The following is a 19,320-nucleotide window of genomic DNA, read 5'->3' on the forward strand; positions in this document are numbered from 1 at the left end:
TCAAAGTGGCATACATTCACTTTCCCACAACTTCTTGAACATCGTAGGTAATAAATGAATGGTGGTGTTGGAATCTGTTGATATTAGTTCAGCCATGATATTACCTATTGTTAAGGTTTTCCTAATTTTTAATTGATTCAGAAGTTTAAAATTGTTTCTTTAATTGGAATTTCAAAACCTAACTTATCATCTTTACCTCCCATCACTACTTCGTCCAATAGAATACAGTATAGTATTTACAAAACAATTTTTTAGTTCCGTCTGTTTTATGTTTCTCTTTTAGCAGCACATTTTTAACTGATAGAAAGCTCATTGCATGTGTATACTTTATAATCGAAACTGTCCTTTGACTATGAAGGCACTTCGTTCGTTTCTACCTCATCCATTGTTGCGCAAAAATTTACAAATTTATTTGTTGGTACATAAATTATGTTTCTTCATATGCAGTTCTAACATGGCAAAGCTTCAAGTTGTATCTGCTTAGAAAGGATTTTGACAGTCTCTAATTAAAGCAGTGATGTTTCATAAAGATAAGAGATAGTAATTCAATGTTCAGAGCAGTTAATGGTTCACTGGCGAGTAGAGGTGAATTTGTAACAAGATGTCTGTCTGCTGACCATTTTCTGCTTAAACGAGACGATATTTACAAGTTAAACCAGTTCCAAAACGAAACAACTGCTTACCGAGGTGAATTGCTGGGTGAAGGTGGCTGCTTCAGCAGGTTTTACTCTAGGTAAATACCAGTAACACTGAAGTATCTTCAATACACAAAACTATATTGTGTGGTTTTTTAATTTGCTAGCAACACAATTTTCTTTGCATTGATAGAGAGAAGTCTTTCGTCCTTGATGGTACAGTATTCAAAAGAAAAAGAAAATGAGTAGGCTATTTAGCTTTGTTAAGAAGATTCTGAAAGTTCTGAGATGTCACTGAAGCTTGCAGAAAACACAAGAAATGTGTTAAAAATAGTACTTGTGCAATGTTATAGTGGTATGCACAAGTGCTCAGAGATAATCTAACCTTGTTCTAATTCTAATGTATCATTTTTCTAGAGAGAAACAAAACAATAGTTTTCTATAATTTTTGGTAATGACACACACAGTCTATTACTGAACTCTGAACTGTGTTTATCTGAAAGATGTATACTGTAAAAATTTCAGTAACAAATTTTTAATAATGAAAAAAGTGTACGTACATACTACTGCTTATCTTATGTTAATTTCACTAGAAAGAGAGACCTATGTTTGTATTGAATACATTAAGATTTTAATGTAAATGTCTAACTTCAAATGTCATAAAAATAAAATGGCCTACTCTTAAAAATAAAAATTCAGGTATACCAAACTACAATGGTTTCTTAATACAGGAATTGATACAATTCGAATGTACACATACTTTCTCATTAGACGATTCATCTCAGTTCTGATTTAAATTGTACATGAAATGCCAGTAAATACACGGACTGATTTTCTCTTGCATAGCCTATAATAAGACATTGTAATTATTTTTAAATACAAGTTGTTATTATGGTGTAAGCTGAAGAGATATTATTAATACTGTATCATTTTTACATAAGTTGATGCAACTATAATTGTCTGTTAAGTGGAAAAGTTGAATGCTGTAAATGTTGTAAAATATAATTGATAATTGACAATGAAGAAGAGGAGATATAATTTCAATTGAACTCTTGTCAGAATGAGATTATAATATGCTTTACTTCTCTGCAATGAATAATATATACATCTGTCTTCACTAGACCTATTTACTTACAATGCAAACAATCACGTGAGAGAAATGTGTATGATATCTACCAATGAGCTCTGTTATTCTTATTTAGTTAAGCAGAATTATCTCAAGCTGATATTTTGGCAACAAAAAGTACAAAGAGTGTTATTTAAGCCAATCTCTTACACAAAAAATGAAGAAAAACTAGTTATTCGAATAAAACAAATTGTATATCAATTTAATCCATGAACCTCATACATAGTTAATCAAAGTTATACTTCTGAACATTTATGTAAAAACTTTAGTTAAAATTAATTAATGTATATTAGTATTAGCAAGTTTGCAATAGTTCATCTGTATCTAAAAAAGCGAACAGACAGATTGATAAAAAATGTTAATGTTTCAAAGTGTGAATGATGCTGAAAACGTGTATACGTGTATTCAATTTGCTCTTTTGTTCTGTTATAGTTTGCAGAATTCCGATATTCGCTTGAAAATGCTACGTGTAATGAGAAAGTAAAATATTCTTCTAAAGTTTTCATCCAGAGCTAAAAGATTCTGTACACTAAACGACTGATATATGTCTTACACCTACCACTTCTCAAATGTGTAACCTCTGTGTAGCATAAAAGATATTCAACAGTTTGAAGAAAGTCTAAAGAGAGTAGTACAACAATTTTAAATTAGGCTACTCTAATGAAATGCGGTACAATGAATACTTTAATGAAGTCGACTCTGAACTACTCATAAGATAGAACTGAGTTTTTTCATATCCTAAATAATTATTTTGATATCTTCTCAATAAAAAATGTTGTGTAAAAAAATTGTAAATTATGTTTTATTTAACGATGTTTGCAATTATCAAGGTTATATCAGCACTGCTGGTGTGTCAGAATTTTGTTCCACAGGAGTTCTTTTACATCCCAGCAAATCTACTGACATGAGCCTGTCGCATTTAAGCACATTTAAATGCCATCAACCTGGGCCAGGATCGAACCCGCAACCTCGGGCACAGAAGGCCAGCATTCTAGCAACTGCGTCACCCAGGCTGACAAAAATGTTGTGCAAAAACTATATTATGGGAAATATGAGTAATTTGAATTGTAATTGTCCTGATATGCATATTTTTTAAACAGAAGCAGAATGAACTGGAATATCTTTTGATGCAATGATGATTGTCAGCAGGCCTGAATTGAATTAAGTTAAATTTAATTACATGTTGAAGAGATTTACCCGTATTAGAAAGAGCGAAAAATTGGACTACCAGAGAAAAGACAGGAACATATAAACGTTTTTGCAATGATAAACTTGAAATATTACAAGCAAATAGAGATACAGCTAGTGACAAAGCAGAAATTACTAAAATAACTTAGATATCCAGAACAGGAGAAAGAGGGCAGGAAAAATGGGAGGGAGGGAGTGTCTTCAATAACTTTGCAAAAATCTGGATTATAGAACTGATGGACCTAGAGTCTATGAATTTTTAAATAACATCTTTCATAACAGAACAATAAAAAACAAACTAATTTTTCATATGAAAATTTTGACTGATAACAAAGGAGACACTAAGTTCATTTATTGGATATCATACTAATTGCCATAAATTACCTAAAACAAACAAAATTTAGAAGAAATTAAAAAAAAAGTACTTAAAAATAATGTAAAGAGAGATAAAATGAAATGTCTGATACAATATTTTGTTCCACTAAAAAATTTAAATTGCGGTTTATTTAACGACGCTCATAACTGCCGAGGTTATATCAGGATCGCCGGTATGCTGGAATTTTGTCCCGCAGGAGTTCTTTTACATGCCAGTAAATCTACTGACATGAGCCTATCGCATTTAAGCACACTTAAATGCCATCAACCTGGGCCAGGATCGAACTCGCAATTTCGAGTACAGAAGGCCAGCGCTATATCGACTACACTACCCAGGCCGACTGTTCCACTGAATGAACTTAATGTAGCAATAAATGAATAGAAAAATATGCTAGCAGGCCTAGACAACATAGGCTTACATCTGAATTTATAATGCATCTTGATCCAAAGGCAAGGTTAAGACTACTAGCTCTTTATAATCAAGTATGATATGGATGACATCAGTGTCGACTGTTTGGAAGAAAGTTCCTACTATCCTTGTTTCAGTAAGGACAAACCTGCCCAAAATATTAACAGTTACAGATCAATATTGCTTACCAGTGTCACAGTGATGGTTTCTAACAAATTCAATTGCTACTTAGAATTTTGCAATCTTATAACCTCTTGCTAAACACATTTCAGATCAACAAATGAACAAGTTCATCACCTCAATCACGATATAAAAGATTCTTTCAACAAAAGAGAAGCATTACTAGCAATCTTTGTTGGCTTCAAAGTAGCTTATTACTTAATTTGGAGGTATAAACTATTAAATAAATTACATCACCTGAATTTCGGATTTTATAACACAATGATTCTGTGCTACCAAAAATTATAATGATACTTCTTATAATCACCAATGTACAGGCTTACCAGAAGGTACAGTACTCAATAATTCCTTATTTAAGATTTACTTCAAGATCTCCCCCTACAATTTAAAAATTGGTGGATAATTTAATGATTATTAATGTAAAAAAAACATCAATTGTTCTCACTTCATTAGAAAGAGACAATAACATTCTGCAATATGGTAATAGAATTTTTGTCACAAACAAAGCAAAATACCTTGGTATTATTTTTATGTTAAATTAACGTGGAAATATAATATAAAGTACATAACTGATAAAGGATAAAACTGGCTCTTCCTCCTTAAAAAGTTAGCGAGAAAGAAACGAAGGTAATTACTGGAAATCTTAACATCACCTACAAGACATTCATGCCAAATTAGTCATTACGTATTGTGGGGAAGTATGAAAAAATAATTTAGAAACAAATAATAAATTTCAAAATCAGGGTCTTAGGATTGATTACAGTAGGAGTAAAAGCAATTCAAATTAACATTATGCAAATTATAAGCAACAACTCTTGCAAATACACACATCAAAAAAAGTTTTGCATAACCTGTAGAAATGGTATTTACGCTCCACTTCAAGCAATGTCCATAAAAACATTTGAAAGCTATCCTTTTAACTGTCTGAAAAACGTAAATAATATTGAGAAACAGTAGACGTCTACTCAAGAAACCGACTGAAAAAGTAAACAGATGTAAACAGAAGTGCAAGAAATCTCATCTCTCAGCGAATAGCTCAGGGTAAAACAGTTTTATTTCATTCTAAGGAGATTGAACAATAGCAAGGCGGTCAATTACGAACTTCAACCGTGTGAGGATAGTTTCTCTATGTCAGGAAGGACTGTCTTCAACGCAAGTAGCGAGGCGAGAGTGATGTGGTATGAACCTGGAAGTGCTTCCGAAACACAGATAATGTCGACGCATGCCTCGTAGTGGTCGTCCATGGGCAACAACAGAATGTGATGACCGATATCTGCGAATTATTGCCAAGAGAAACACTGAGAATAATGCTGGCATGATTAACAATGACTTTCAAACTGCGACAGGGAGACCCGAATCCAATCAGACTGTACGAAACCGATGATAGCAGACTGTACTCCAGACGTCCATGGCGAGGCCCAACTCTTACACCTAGGCACCATGGACAACGTACACCTGGGCAAGAAATCATCACTAATAGACTGTACAAAACTGGCACAAAGTTCTATTCATGGACGAATGCCGAATATGTCTTGTGCCAGATAATCATCGACAATGTGTGTGTGGAGAGAATCAGGTAATGCTGCATGACTCAGACACCCCTACAATCAAATGCAGCAAGGTGGCGGGTCAGTGATATTTTGGGATGGCATTATGTGGGGTCGCAGGACACAATTGGTGTTGATCCAAGGAATGCTGAGGGCTCCACAGTATAGGGACAACATTCTTAAAGCCATAGTACCACCATTTAATCAGAACTTCGGAGAAGGATTCATGTTTATGGACGATAACTACAGAGTCCATTGTGTGGCTGTCATCAATGACTTCCATAATCGTGAAGGAATTGCCAGGCTTGAATGGCCTGCATGTTCTCCAGACAAGAATCCAATTGAGCATGTCTGGGTTCAACTAAAGAGAGCCATTCATGCTTGCCCTGATCCCCCACGCAATCTCGAAGACCTATGCAGAGTTGCTGTTGAAGAATGGGACAGAATGGATCAACAGTTTATAAATGTGCTGGTAGATAGTATGCCATGAAGAGTCCAAGCATTAATCAATGCAAGAGGAAGCACTACACTCTATTGAAGTTGCTAGGATAGAGATTTGGTACTCAGCCAATACTCAATTTTCATTTGGCCATCCACACCATTGTTATAATTTTGTCAACAACTGTTAAAAATAAATACATTTTCATTCTTTATCTTTCCTTGGTCTAGTCTTTTATTGATGATTATTGATGATGCAAAACTTTTTTTGATGTGTGTATGAGGAATTAAGAGAACAGGCAATGATACAATATGAAAAACTAATAGAAATGTCAAATGATCAATAGAAAATTGGAGACCAAGTACACTGCTTGGCTGAGAATGGGTCAACGAGATGAGCAGACATTATAGCCATCGATCACCAGAATCAAAGAAGCCTCATTCTTGACCCCATTGTCAGTTTTGAGAAGGATGATCAACAAGCCAATAATGTTAACGATGAAAAGAAGTCTATTTACAACCCATGTATTCCTCACTTCAGTGAGAGATACAAAATGAATATTAATACATGGGAAGTGAAAGGACTTCTTTTTGGCGCTAGGGGAACTTCATTTAAGTTAACCAAAACCATTCTCCTTTCTCTTAAATTTTATAATGAGGACATTAACAAAATTTGTCTAATGGTATTGAGAGATTCATTATCCATTTTACACAATCACTTGTATAATACTATGTAATTTTTTTTTCACTTCATTTCATTACTCTTCAATGTATTTTCATCTCATGTTTCTCCGAAATCAAATTGTACTTTATTTTAAAATGTATCATTGTTCCGTATTTTCTCCGCAATCATATTGTATTTTTCATTCAGCCTCTGCTTTGTATTCTGGATCCTAGTGGTCAGCCGTAGATTTCGGCCAGATGTCCCAAATTGTGGAATTTGTGTGTGTAGTCCGAAAAACAAAAAATAATTTTACATACATATCATGAAACACAAAACAACTTAATGTTTCCCACCTGGATGGAAGTCTAATATTTAAGGTTACAACTTAAATTTAACCCAAAAAAAAACTGACAAAATAATTGAAGGGTTCAGAGCCATAGTGGGCAAAGCGCCATTTATTAAAAATGGAGAAAGCAAGGATTAAAGTTAAGTGAATATAGTTTAATGAAGATTGACATAGGCCTATCATTTAGTTTGAATGTGTATACTTTATATTACTTGCTATATGTTTTTATTGAATTATAGTGATAACTTCATTTTAACCCTTGTTTTCTACGGTTTTAGTAAATGGAGCTTAGCCCACTATGGTTATGAGCCCTTCAATTATGAAAATTTTAACATAAGAAACTACTGAATTACAATATTCACATAAATGTATACATATAGATCTCGTTTATCAAATTACAGCGGAGCAGGATCTGGAAGAACATTAAGTCTTTTCTCCTTTTTATCAGTCAGTGGATCAGAACACAACAAATGTTGATGGAGAAATTGCTGCTGTATTCATATTCTTACAAAAATCTGTTGCACAGAATAGGAAATTTCCAAAATGTTCTAGTCTTGTCGGATTCACACACAGCCATACAGGTGATAGTTACACCACAATCCTAAAAAAATGTTATAGATTGCAGAAAAATGATATACCACTTAAACAGAGTGAATAGAAAGATTACCTTACAGATGAACCTCTTTCGTTGTGGTACAAGAGATAATGAAACAGGAGATTTCTTGGGGGGAAGAAAAGGGTACCAAAATTCTACCATATTTATAACCAAAGCCTTTGATTCTAATCAGTGAAACAGAAGTAAATTTCGACATATTTGAAAGTGACATAATAACAGTTTTGCTAAAGACAAGAAATGGAATAGATACAGTAATCCTGGAACAAGAACCATGAAAATCAAGAGTTACCAGATCAGTGTTTTGGTGATGATTTCTAACAGATTCAATTGGTTTCAGGAACTACGATCAACAAATGAACAAGTCCGTCACCTCAATCAAGGTCATCATAGGTAAGAATTTACAACATATGAAATTATATTATTCCTTATACTGCTTGTTTGAGGCTTGAAAGTAATGTAATTTTCCCTAAGATAGGTTACTAGCCTTATCGTTAGGTAGTCCAGTAGTGGGGCTGCCACTTTCAGCCTCTGGACAGGAATAATAAACAATGCATTAAAAGCTAAATTAGTACAAAAATCTACAAGAATAAAAATATATAATACACTAGCATTACCCACCCTTTTATACGGAAGCGAGATTTGGTCATTAAAGAAAAAAGACATGAACAGAATCAAAGCAACGGAAATGAAATTTTTGAGGAGGACAGCAGGATATACTCTTTTAGACCGAAAAAGGAATGACGAAATTTTAGAACAATTAGAAGTAGAGTCAGTAGAAGAAAAAATCAGCAGATACAAATTCAATTGGCTAGATCATGTAAGAAGAATGGAAAATTCAAGAATCCCAAAAATTATGATGCAATATAAACCTAGAGGACATCGTCGACCAGGAAGACCTTTAAGAAGACTGCTAGATGGGGCCGAAACAGGTCTACAGAGGCCTAATTCGTGAAGGATGATGATGATGAAATTATATTCTATGCAATTCAAAAGAAGTAATGAATGTGGACATACCAAGAAATGCACAGCCCTATTCATGCATGATACCATTCATAAAAAAATATTAGAACACAGAGAAACTAATGGCTTTATGCCAAACATTTAGACATTAGAACAACCATTTTTTGTAGTTTGAAAGTTGAATTATATAACTGATAAGTATTAATTGAAAGAGTGAGAGGTCAGGTGTATCGGGTCTCAATCCACAAGCATGACTCTAAACTCGAGATTCTCAACATTCGGAAAGACATTAACAAAAAGAATAAGGACAAATTCATCACAAAATTTAAAAACTGAGAGCGCTCATGTGGAGTTCTATTTTCTCGCTTTTCTTGTATGGAGAACAAACATAACCCCTATGAAAATGAAAATGAAATAGGCCAACATAAAAAGGAAAACACAATTTCTAATATACTATTAATAAATACGTAGGTTAAGAAATTAAATTTGAAAGAGACAAGATAAAAGACACTTCTGACTTGGCAGAAATATTAAATAGTCTGGGTTTGCTATGTGACTGTTAGAAATGATGGATTACAGAAAAACTGCATGGGATATGAAAATAGGCAAGATGCATTTGGGAAGACAAACATGAACTAAAAAAAAGCTTTGGCAGTCAATGCTAAAAAATGCGAAATATTGTGAATAACAGAAGATCACAAATGAGAGACTATAGAGACAGTGCCATAAATCACAACTTTGCTAGGATGGTTGTCCGAAAATACCACTGTAAGCCATCTTGCTTCAATGTAATAGACTTTCGCCTTGTATGGGAATTTATGTACCTAACATGAAAAAGAAACAGTTATTTTATTAATGAGATTCATTCGTGAAGTTCAAACCTGTTTTCAGGCAGTTGACTGAACGACAAAAAAATTTTATTAAAAGTTTAGCCATCCTCGGTAGTAATGCGATTACTGCTTCATCTTTAGACCAAAGTGGATATGAAACTCGACTATGCGTGATGGATTTTTAAGACATCATAAAATATCCTTTCAAAACTTCTCTCGAAAAGCAATCAAAACTATACATTCAGTGTTTAAAACTGCCATACGGAAAGGAACCCTAGTCCACAAAGTAGGGTAACCAGATTCACATCGATAAAAAAAGGACACAAAGCTTTAAAAAGGAGGGCATTGTTCGAAAAAAAGAAGACAGAAAATATGTACTTAGATTTAGGCTTAGGCCTATATTAGGCCTATACTTTAAATTAAGTCAATATCTATTTTATTACAAAATATTTACAGTACGGGTTTAGGATTATATCATACTTAAAAGTATGTTAATATCTATTTTATGGCAAAATAATTATGATAAAACTTAATAATGATTTTAGAGTTAGCCACATATGTTGTTGCTTTCTAATGCCAGGCATTTAACAATAAAGTCATTTGATCTCTTGCACTCCAATATTTTGCAAAGATATTGTCATGGTCAGCCACTGAAGCACAGATTTTGAGGTCTCCCAAATCCATTTCTTGGTTTGAGTTGCACAATGAGAAATTAGGGGACTGATATATTCCAATTCTATGCAGGTGCTTGGCCAAACAGTCATGGTCTGTTGCCAATCTAAATGCAGCTGCAGATGATTTGCGTGGTAAATCGGGAATTATGATGCAGAGAGTTCCATTTTTTCCCTTGGGATTGTGTTATCAAATTTTGTTTGTTGAAATCTAAGTATGTAGATTTAACAAACCTTTTCACAGAGTAATACATAGATTTAGTAACAGGTCTGTAAGTAGCAGTGCTGCCCTTCTTTGCCAAAGCATCGACATTCTTGTTTCCCAGGTTCACAATGGGATGGTATCCATTGGAATACAATTCTTTTATTGAGTGTTATTAATTGAGAGAGCATTTTAGTTATTTTGGTTGTTTGAGATGAAGGTGTGTGTGTCTAGAGACTATTGATAGAATAGCTGCTTTGAAGTCTGACAATATAACTGCATTTTTAAATTTATTAATGTGGCATAGAAGATTCCTGAGACTTTCACTTATTGCAATGATTTCTCCATCAAAACTTATTGTTCCTTAGCCAAGAGATCTATAAAGTGAGAAGAGACAGCACTTAACACCTGCACAGGCACCTTGTTCCCTGGAGATCAAGGATCCATTGGTGTATAAATGAAGACAGTTTTGTGGAAGGTGCCTAATATTGTCTCTAAAGACAATTGTTTCATTATTTCAGTGGTTACTTCTGATTTCAGTATTTCTTCTGTTAAATTTAGATTATACTCTATATTTAATAGGGTTAAAGAATTTGGTTTAATTTGTAAGTTTTCTTTTAAATTCGGGATGTTGATTTTCTGTTTTAATTCTTGAACCATGAATATAAAACTTTTTTGAGTTTTTAATCTACAGAGAGGACTGTATGAATGCCAATTGTTTCCTGGGAATCTAATAAGTTTTTCATATTGAATGAGTGCTTTTTTCTCTATTGTCATTTTGATGCTGTTAATATTAGTGAGGAATCTCATGGAATCTATTGGAGTTGTTTTGATTCCACCAGTAATGAGCCTGAGAGCTTGGTTCTGAACATATTCTATTTCGTTTATGAAAGGTGAAGTAATTAAAATTTCTCCACAGTATGTCAACACTGGCTGTATAAACATTTTGTATGTAGTGTTCAAAGTATTTCTAGAGCATCCCCATTTCTTTCCTGTTAATCTTTTACGAGCTTTTACAGAAATATATTTAAAATGGTTGCTCCATGTTAACTTGTTATCGAAAATAACTCCAAGATATTTGGATTCATAAGTCCTAGGAAAGTGTTGGTCATTATATTGGATATTGAATTCTCTTTCTTTTTTACCAAGTGAAAATATTGGTAGTTACTTTTGTTTAAATTGAGTGTCACCAAATTTGACGTGTTCCATTCATGTAGTTGATTTAGAGCTTTAAGGGCAGAATTCTGAATTTTGTCTCTATGTCTACGAGATCCAGAAGTCCACAAAATTATATCATCTGCAACTAGTCCTGTTTTCCTGTTAGATTCCTCTAATAGGGGTAAGTCATTTATATAAATATTGAATAAAGTTGTGCTGAGGACAGTGCCGTGAGGTAGACCTCGATATGTTTGTCTGTAACTAGAGAGTGAGTTATTGAATTTAGTAGCAATGAATCTTTGACTATGGAATTCTGATATCCATCTGATACCTAATTTCTGGAGTTTTAGTAATAATTTATTTCTTCAGAGTCATATGCTAATTGAAAGTCAGTAAATATTGCCAAGGTATCTTCTTTCTTGTTAAAATTATCTTTTATTTCTTGGCCGAGGCGTATGACTTGTTGATTAGTAGAGTGTAGTTGTCGAAAGCCGGCTTGTCTTGGTGATAAAAGATTTTGGGATCCTAAATACCAAGTTAATCTGTTGGAGATCATTGACTCCATAGTTTTTGCTATCATGCTTAATAGTGGTATTGGTCGATAATTATTAACATCATGAGCAGGTTTCCCTTTTTTGTGAATTGGTACAACAATTGCTTTTTTCCAACCTGCAGGAATTGAGGTGTTCCATGACAAATTTAAAATGGATAAAAGTACAGACTTAGCTTTTTCTCCCAGATGTTTAAAAAATTCTGAATGAATTTTGTCGGGATCAGGGGGCTTCTTGGTTTTTAAATTTTGTATAGCTATAGTTAATTCTTTGGAAGTAAAATTTTGATGAAATATTTCAGGTTTTGTGATATTACAAGTGATATTGTTTTTATTAATTTTATGTAATTTTCTTTTGATAAATTTGTCAGTTTTCTTGATATTGGGATGTAATCTGTGAGAGTTTGAGTAGTGTTTATTGAATGAATTTGCTATATCTCTACTATCTGTTAGTGTTTTGTTATTATGAATAATAGGTTGGCTAGTATTTTCCTGTGTATTGGAAATATTCTTCAGAAATTTATATGTTTTAGTGGTATCGGTTCTGTAATTAACATTTTCAATAAACTTATTAAAACTGTTCTTTTTTGGTGTTATGATTGCTTTTTTAAAGAATGGCAGTCTTCTTCCTCCAATCGTATCTTCTGGTGTTTTGCTATGTTCTGTTTTGATACTTGCTTTATCTCTTATCTTCTTTCAATAAATTCAGGTTTTCTGTCCAGAATGGGGGTATATTTTTTTTTGTTTGCCTCATGGAATGTGCTTTTTTGCAATTTTAAGAATAGATTCACAGAAATATTTGTTCAATCTATCTGAGTTTGTATTTTCCATTAGTGGTGTGTTGAGCTTGAGGTGTTCGTCTAGTTCTGTTGTAAATAGTTTCCAATCTGCTTTCTTAAAATTTCATGTTGTGTTGTTATTGTAGGGTTCTTTTCTTCGGTTTTAGTGGAGGTGAATAGAAGCAATGATGAGTCTATGGCCAGATCCAGGGTCTTCAATTTTTTTTTCTTGGTTTCGTGATGGATATCTGATGTTACCAGTTATAAGTCTGGATTTGTACCAGAACCAGAATGATGTATGAAAGTAGGGGAATCTTCTTTTCTGTAGTTTTGTAGTTCTGCAGTTGTAGTATTTAGGAGATCCAGGTTGATTTGCATTATTGTAGCCCCAGAGTTGGGAGTGGGCATTAAAATCACCAATTATGATAGTTTTAGGTTCTATATCAAACAAAGTTAAATCGAGAGGATTATTAGATGGGTTATAGGCACTGTAGATTTTGAAATGTTGTTGATTTTTCCATACTTCAATTCTTATTAGTTCTAATTTGTCTTGATTATCCATTTCTTTTATGATTTGGAAATTTGTAATTAATTTCTTTGATATACCTGCGAGAATTCCACGGCTGGTCTGTCTACTTATGGTTAAGAGTTTCATACTAAAACCTTTAAAATCAAAATATTTTAATTGGTCAGCATTAAGGTTTTTTTCTTAAATAATTAAGATATCTACATTATTATCTGAAAGTATATTGGCTAGTTCAGTCTTCTTAGCTAATAGTATGCCACCAGCATTCCATTGTAAGATGTTTAACTGATTCTGTACCATTAGATACAGTCATCAAAATCGTAAGTTTTAGTAAATTTCAAAAATAAATGTATGAAAGGAACTAGGATATAACTAAGTTAGTGTTTAATAAGTATCAGTATAACATAAAATGAAGGCATTCTCCAGGAGCTGAAGTTGAACCAATTTTGCAATACATGCATAGTCACACAACTCAATGGAAATATGATATGGATAGAATGAACAACCTTAGATTTCTCAAATCAATCTTATCAAGTTATCATATACACCAAGAGGATGCCGACTTCCTGAAAGACTGAATAGGAGATGACTAGACACCATAACTGACTACTGAGGCCCAATACTTGCACGTTGATAATAGTGATGATGAAATTATTTAATCAAAATTTGTTACATACGACTTATCTAATCAAATTAACTACAAGAGCTATAAAACAAAGGACATAATGATGCTAGAAAGATAGTATCACTACAAAATAAAGGTCAATTTATGAAATTTCACGTAATCTAGTGTGCTATGAAGCAAAAAGTGGGTAGAGCCAGAGCATATTCATATTTGGATATTCTGTGTTGATCTATGTTATGTTAAGCAGAAAGATTAAAAGACCTCCTAAGGACATCATTAAATTCGAGACCTTGAAAAGATTCGACATGAGGAGTGTAACGTGTTTAATGATGTGCAATTGTATCCTTAGAAAACACAGGCTGTGACATTATGATGAAATCCCTAAGTGTATATTTTATGGAGAACAAGAGGACACTGAATAACTCTCCTCGGGTTCTCAGCCAGGTGAGTTGGAGATTAGCTTCCAACCTTTCGACGGCTAGCTCTGCCATCTTCTTCACCGAGAAGAGTTATTCTATATCAAACACTGGGAAAGCCTCAAGTCATACAAGAGGACACTGTTCGGAATTTAATCTTTGAATGAAATTTATTATGACTCAGAAATTATATGCAAGTTATTTGATACAACAGTTCAGTTGGTAGAGCAACTGACTATAAATGGAAGGTCCTGAGTGGTGACAAGATTTTTCTCATTGCAAAACTTCTATAACGGTCCTAGACTTCACTCAGCCTACTATCCAATTGAGTACAAAGTCTTTACTAAGAGGTAAGAGGCAGTCAAAGTGTGGGCCAACCACATCACCTCATTCTAGTGCCTGTCATGAAAGCAAGGAGCTCTACTTCCAAGTCCCCTAAATCCCTTCGTGGAGTGCAAAGGGGATATACTTTTACCTACCTTACCTATTCAGTAACATAAATCCAAAGGAGAGAATGCCACTGAAGAAAAATTTTTAGAAATATTATGAAGATGATTAAGGTTTTACAGCTATTCAGTTGACTTAGTTATTCATTGTTAAAAATTTAAACACGACTAAAGTTCTCAGTATCAACAAAATCCATTTCAAGATTCATTCTGTTGTATTCCAATTAGCTTTATTCTTAAAGATTTAAATGCAATGGGCCAACTGTGACCAAAGTGTTCAGTACTAACATAATACATTTTAAGATCCATTCTATTTTATTCTTCCATCAATATAGAATCATCCTCCTGCATAAATTTAGACCTGTGTGACTCATTTCAATCTCCACATGAATTATAGTTGTAAAGCTTGTCGTTTAATTTACAGTTCTGGGAACAGCAACCAGCAAGAGAAAAAAATTGCCACAGTTCAATATATCAGATTCTTTGGCGGAATGATTTGCCATTTATTTTAATACAACTTCATCATCAGGCCCCGGATTTTAACGACATCTTTTAATTGATGCCAAAATACCCCTCATTTTTCGTGAAAAACAACAACTGAATAGACTACAGTGGATTATAGTGGACTTTATGTTGTCAGCAAACAGCTGGATGCATTAAGAAGATTGATTTTTTAATTGATGCACCACAGACATTGCTAACTTGTACATAAATCCTGACAATGACCTCGAGATTATAGTAATGTCTATTTATTAGGTCATGTTAGGTAATTTTTTATTTTTAGGTTTTTTTTTTTTAAATTTCTACGTAATTAGTTTGCCATTCTTATGCATTTACATTGAGTAATAATATTCAGATGTGTTAATATAACACATCTGAATATTATGGAACTATAAATCAGCGTAAGTACTCAATCAGAAATTCACTGTTATTGAATTTAGAAATAAAAATACATTTTATAGGCCTACACCTTTTATCTGTATTCTTGGAAAATTCACATTTCCATAAGAGCTAATTTGGAAAATATTACTTGGTGTAGAAGGGATAGCTAGCATTACTGGGTAAGTTTTTTGTAGGAGAAAGAGGCAGCTGCTACAGCAGGTACAATGGTACAGTTAAAATTCATATTTCAGTCTGGTTGTACTTGTTTCTGTGCGAATATAAGTACTTGTGTGTATTTAGAATGCTAAAGGATAGTCATCTAAAAATAATCACTTGAGCCAAATTGTTTCTGAATTCGGTGAGGATATATTTTTTCACAGGTAATCAAATTCTTTTCTGCAAAATAGCCTATGTGAAGTGAACGTGGCGGCAAAGAAAAAAATCTACCTTTCAATAATATGTCGGCCGTGAAAAACATTTACATAGTATCCAGAATATTAGTAAAAAGAAAACTTCTCAACTATTCCTCTTATAAAACGCATCCAGAAGTTACCAATATGGTTTCTGTGAACATACCTCTCGGAAATTAGGTTTAAATTAAGAGATATTCTGAAATGGCACACCAGCCATTTTATTCCGGGTGAGTCTACACTGATTGTGAGAAAGAACTACACGGTTAAATTCTTCTTTTTCTTATCAAACTTTTCGACTTAAGGATTGTACAACTTTCTAATAATGACGGCACACAGATAATCAATTATTTTGTTTGCATGAATTGCAATTTAAATTGTTTCCATATCATTGTAGATTAGAGATTTCATGGACAACGCACATTTTTACTATTAAAATGAGTAAATATATTTCAGGTTTTTTAGTCATTTTTGTAAGTTTTAAATCATTTTATTGGGGTTTTCTAGTCATTTTAAAAACATTTTCATACCCTCAAAACCTGTGTCCTATTCATCACAATAATGCAGAAAGTCTCAAAACAATAAGAAACATATTTATGTTAATTACTATTTTTCAAGTTTCAGTAGAACAACTTATCAAGTATGTATTGATTACAAAATTCCATTACCACAATGTTACTATTCTTTCATTTCCTTACAAATTGTTTGAATAAAAAATACTTGTACTATTAATATCTGCTGTAATATAAAATTCAGATTATATGTAAGACTGCAATGGGCTTAGGGGTTACAATTTCATTTCAAAAGATTTCAAATAATGTGTTTTGGTCATGTTTGGAAATTGCTTTGGATAAGAGAATGAGTAACTTCTGCATCTAATTTTATTGCTGTGAAAAGAAAATTAAGACTATAGAATAATATACATAATTGTTTGTGTACTTACAAGTTGCTAGTGGGAGAGGGAGGACAAATTTCTACTTTCGGTGGTGAACCGTCGCCTCCTCCCATCAGCTGTAAAGCTTCCATTTCTTTCACTAACTCCTGTTGTTGTTTCTGTAATAATACAACAAAAAATTATGGTGTATTTAACGCTCGCAACTGCCAAGGTTATATCAGCATCCCCAGTGTGCAAGAATTTTGTCCCTCAGGAGTTTTTTTACATGCCAGTAAATCTACTGACATGAGCCTGTCGCATTCAAGCACACTTAAATGCCATCGATCTGGACTGGGATCAAACCAGCAATCCTGAGCACAGAAGACCAGCGCTATACTGACTACGCTACCCAGGCCGACAATAATAATAATAATAATAATAATAATAATAATAATAATAATAATAATAATAATAATACCAAGAACAGAACAATAATAATATAATAAATAATAACAGCAACTGAACAATACCAATGTCAGACTCTGGATGTTAGTCATTAAGTTTATAAACAGTGAAATGGTCTTTTTCAACCATCATGCAAGTAAATCTATCTCAAAGGCTCAGTTTTAACGAAATACGTATTCATATACAGTGAAACCTCTCATTTACGGACATCGAAGGGATGTAACAATCTGTCCGCATATGGGAGGTGTCCTTTATTGGGAGGGAGGCTCCCCAATCTAACAGTAAATTTATAATATGCATTATGTATCCTTTCACGCTTTAAAGGAAATGTATTACTATAGTTAAATTCTAAATACAGTATACTACAGTAAATTCTTTGCAACTTTGAACTACAATAGATAGGGCCGAAAAAAGGAAAATACAGTACTGTGCCATGCAATTTTCTTCTAGGTCAACAGTTATGCAGTACTGTAATTTACAGTTTTCAACTTAACCTTTACGTTCAGGTGCCATGTCTCTCGAAACAGAACAACTGATTGAAGTGAAGAGAATAATCCTACTAACCCTATCATGTGTCGAATACAATTTCATGATCGAGGAAATCTTGGACTCATCAGAGAGGTTAAATTTTATGACTTTGTTTATCCACCCGCTTCCAGCTAACAAGGGGTAGCCGGATGGGCCAGTGGTAGTCTACGAGACCCTTATTGTCTTTTTTCATGTTAAGGAATTTCTGTACAGTTCTCAAAACTAAATTTTCCATTTTTGTAATACATTAGGTCTTGAAATCCAAGTTCTGTCCGCAGTCAGGAGGTAAAGCAAGCTTTAGGATTGTGAAACAGCTGTCTGTGTCCGTGTCTGAGAGTATCCATAAACGAGAGTTATATATTTCTATATTATTGGGACATAAAAATTTGTCCATATATGAGGTGTGTCCGTATCTTGGGGGTGTCCGTAAGGAGAGGTTTCACTGTACTTCACTAGTATACAACATGTTTGCTGAATGGAAACTGTTCGTATTTTCTGATTCCTTACCACATGGAAGCTCTAAAATCAGCCTTAGTTTTGTTTCATTAGGCTACAGTTTCTCACAAATTAGTACCGGTATTATAGAAAATATCAGTTTTATTATTCTTTGTTTGAAAAAAAATAAAATAGATTTTCTGAGAGATTTAAACATATTAAAAATCATTCACAGTTTTCTCTTAATTACCTTCCCACTGCTGGGTTCCCTGTTTTTTACTTGTTTTCGCGGGTAGTTGAGGGATGACTGACCTGAGTCCAGTCTCTTGCTTTAATTACTGGTAGGTCGCTTCACTTTCTCAGTAAAAAAAGAGAAGGTTGGAATATTCTTCCTGTAAAATGGTCATTCCTAAGTAATATCTCAGTTTTATCAATGGTCTGGCTGCAGTCAGTTGAGTTTTGAATTCCAATAAGTTTGAATGTGCATGTGAAAAATGCCCTATCACCATCAGTCCTGATTCGTTGTGGGATTTATACTTCATAAAAGCGGAGAAGAAATATAACGGACTTTTACAAATATGTATATAATGCTTACTTTGACATGTCACTTGGTGATTTGGATAAACAGTGGGCTCCCCATTACATATGTTCTTCGTGTACCAAAATATAAGGCACTGAGTTTGTTTATGGCAAAAGGAAATCATTAGCGTTTGGTATGCCAATAGTGTGGCATGAAACTAAAGACACTAGACATTGCTATTTTCGTTTGTGCAACACTGCAGGTATAACGAGAAAGAATAAAAGTGCTTTGAATATCTTACTAATTTGGACTTTGGAATTCGTCCACTTCCACTGTTCCTTTCCGACCTGAAAATCTTGATGGTGAAAGCAATTCGAGATCCAGAATGAAAAATTATGTAACATGGTCATCAGACATGGACTTTCAACCTACTGGTGAACTTGAAGACTCAAAGCAATCTCAACAGTTAACAGTGTGTTCAATGATCTGGTAAGAGATTTGTACCTTCCTAAGAGCAGC

The 19,320-nt window shown here is 33.5% G+C and overlaps 1 protein-coding gene across 28 annotated transcripts in view; it reads right to left on the reverse strand.

The window, feature by feature from the left end:
- cac (calcium voltage-gated channel subunit cacophony) overlaps positions 1-19,320 on the reverse strand; it is a 1,051,854-nt gene that overhangs the window by 362,442 nt on the left and 670,092 nt on the right. For all 28 annotated transcript variants that reach the window (XM_069834011.1, XM_069834005.1, XM_069834017.1 and 25 more), the window contains one exon: positions 16,923-17,032. In XM_069834011.1, coding sequence (XP_069690112.1) covers positions 16,923-17,032 — 110 coding nt within the window. The remainder of the gene's footprint in view (positions 1-16,922; positions 17,033-19,320) is intronic.

The sequence above is a fragment of the Periplaneta americana genome, chromosome 8 (genome assembly GCF_040183065.1).
Source record: "Periplaneta americana isolate PAMFEO1 chromosome 8, P.americana_PAMFEO1_priV1, whole genome shotgun sequence".
Classification (NCBI taxonomy): domain Eukaryota; kingdom Metazoa; phylum Arthropoda; class Insecta; order Blattodea; family Blattidae; genus Periplaneta; species Periplaneta americana.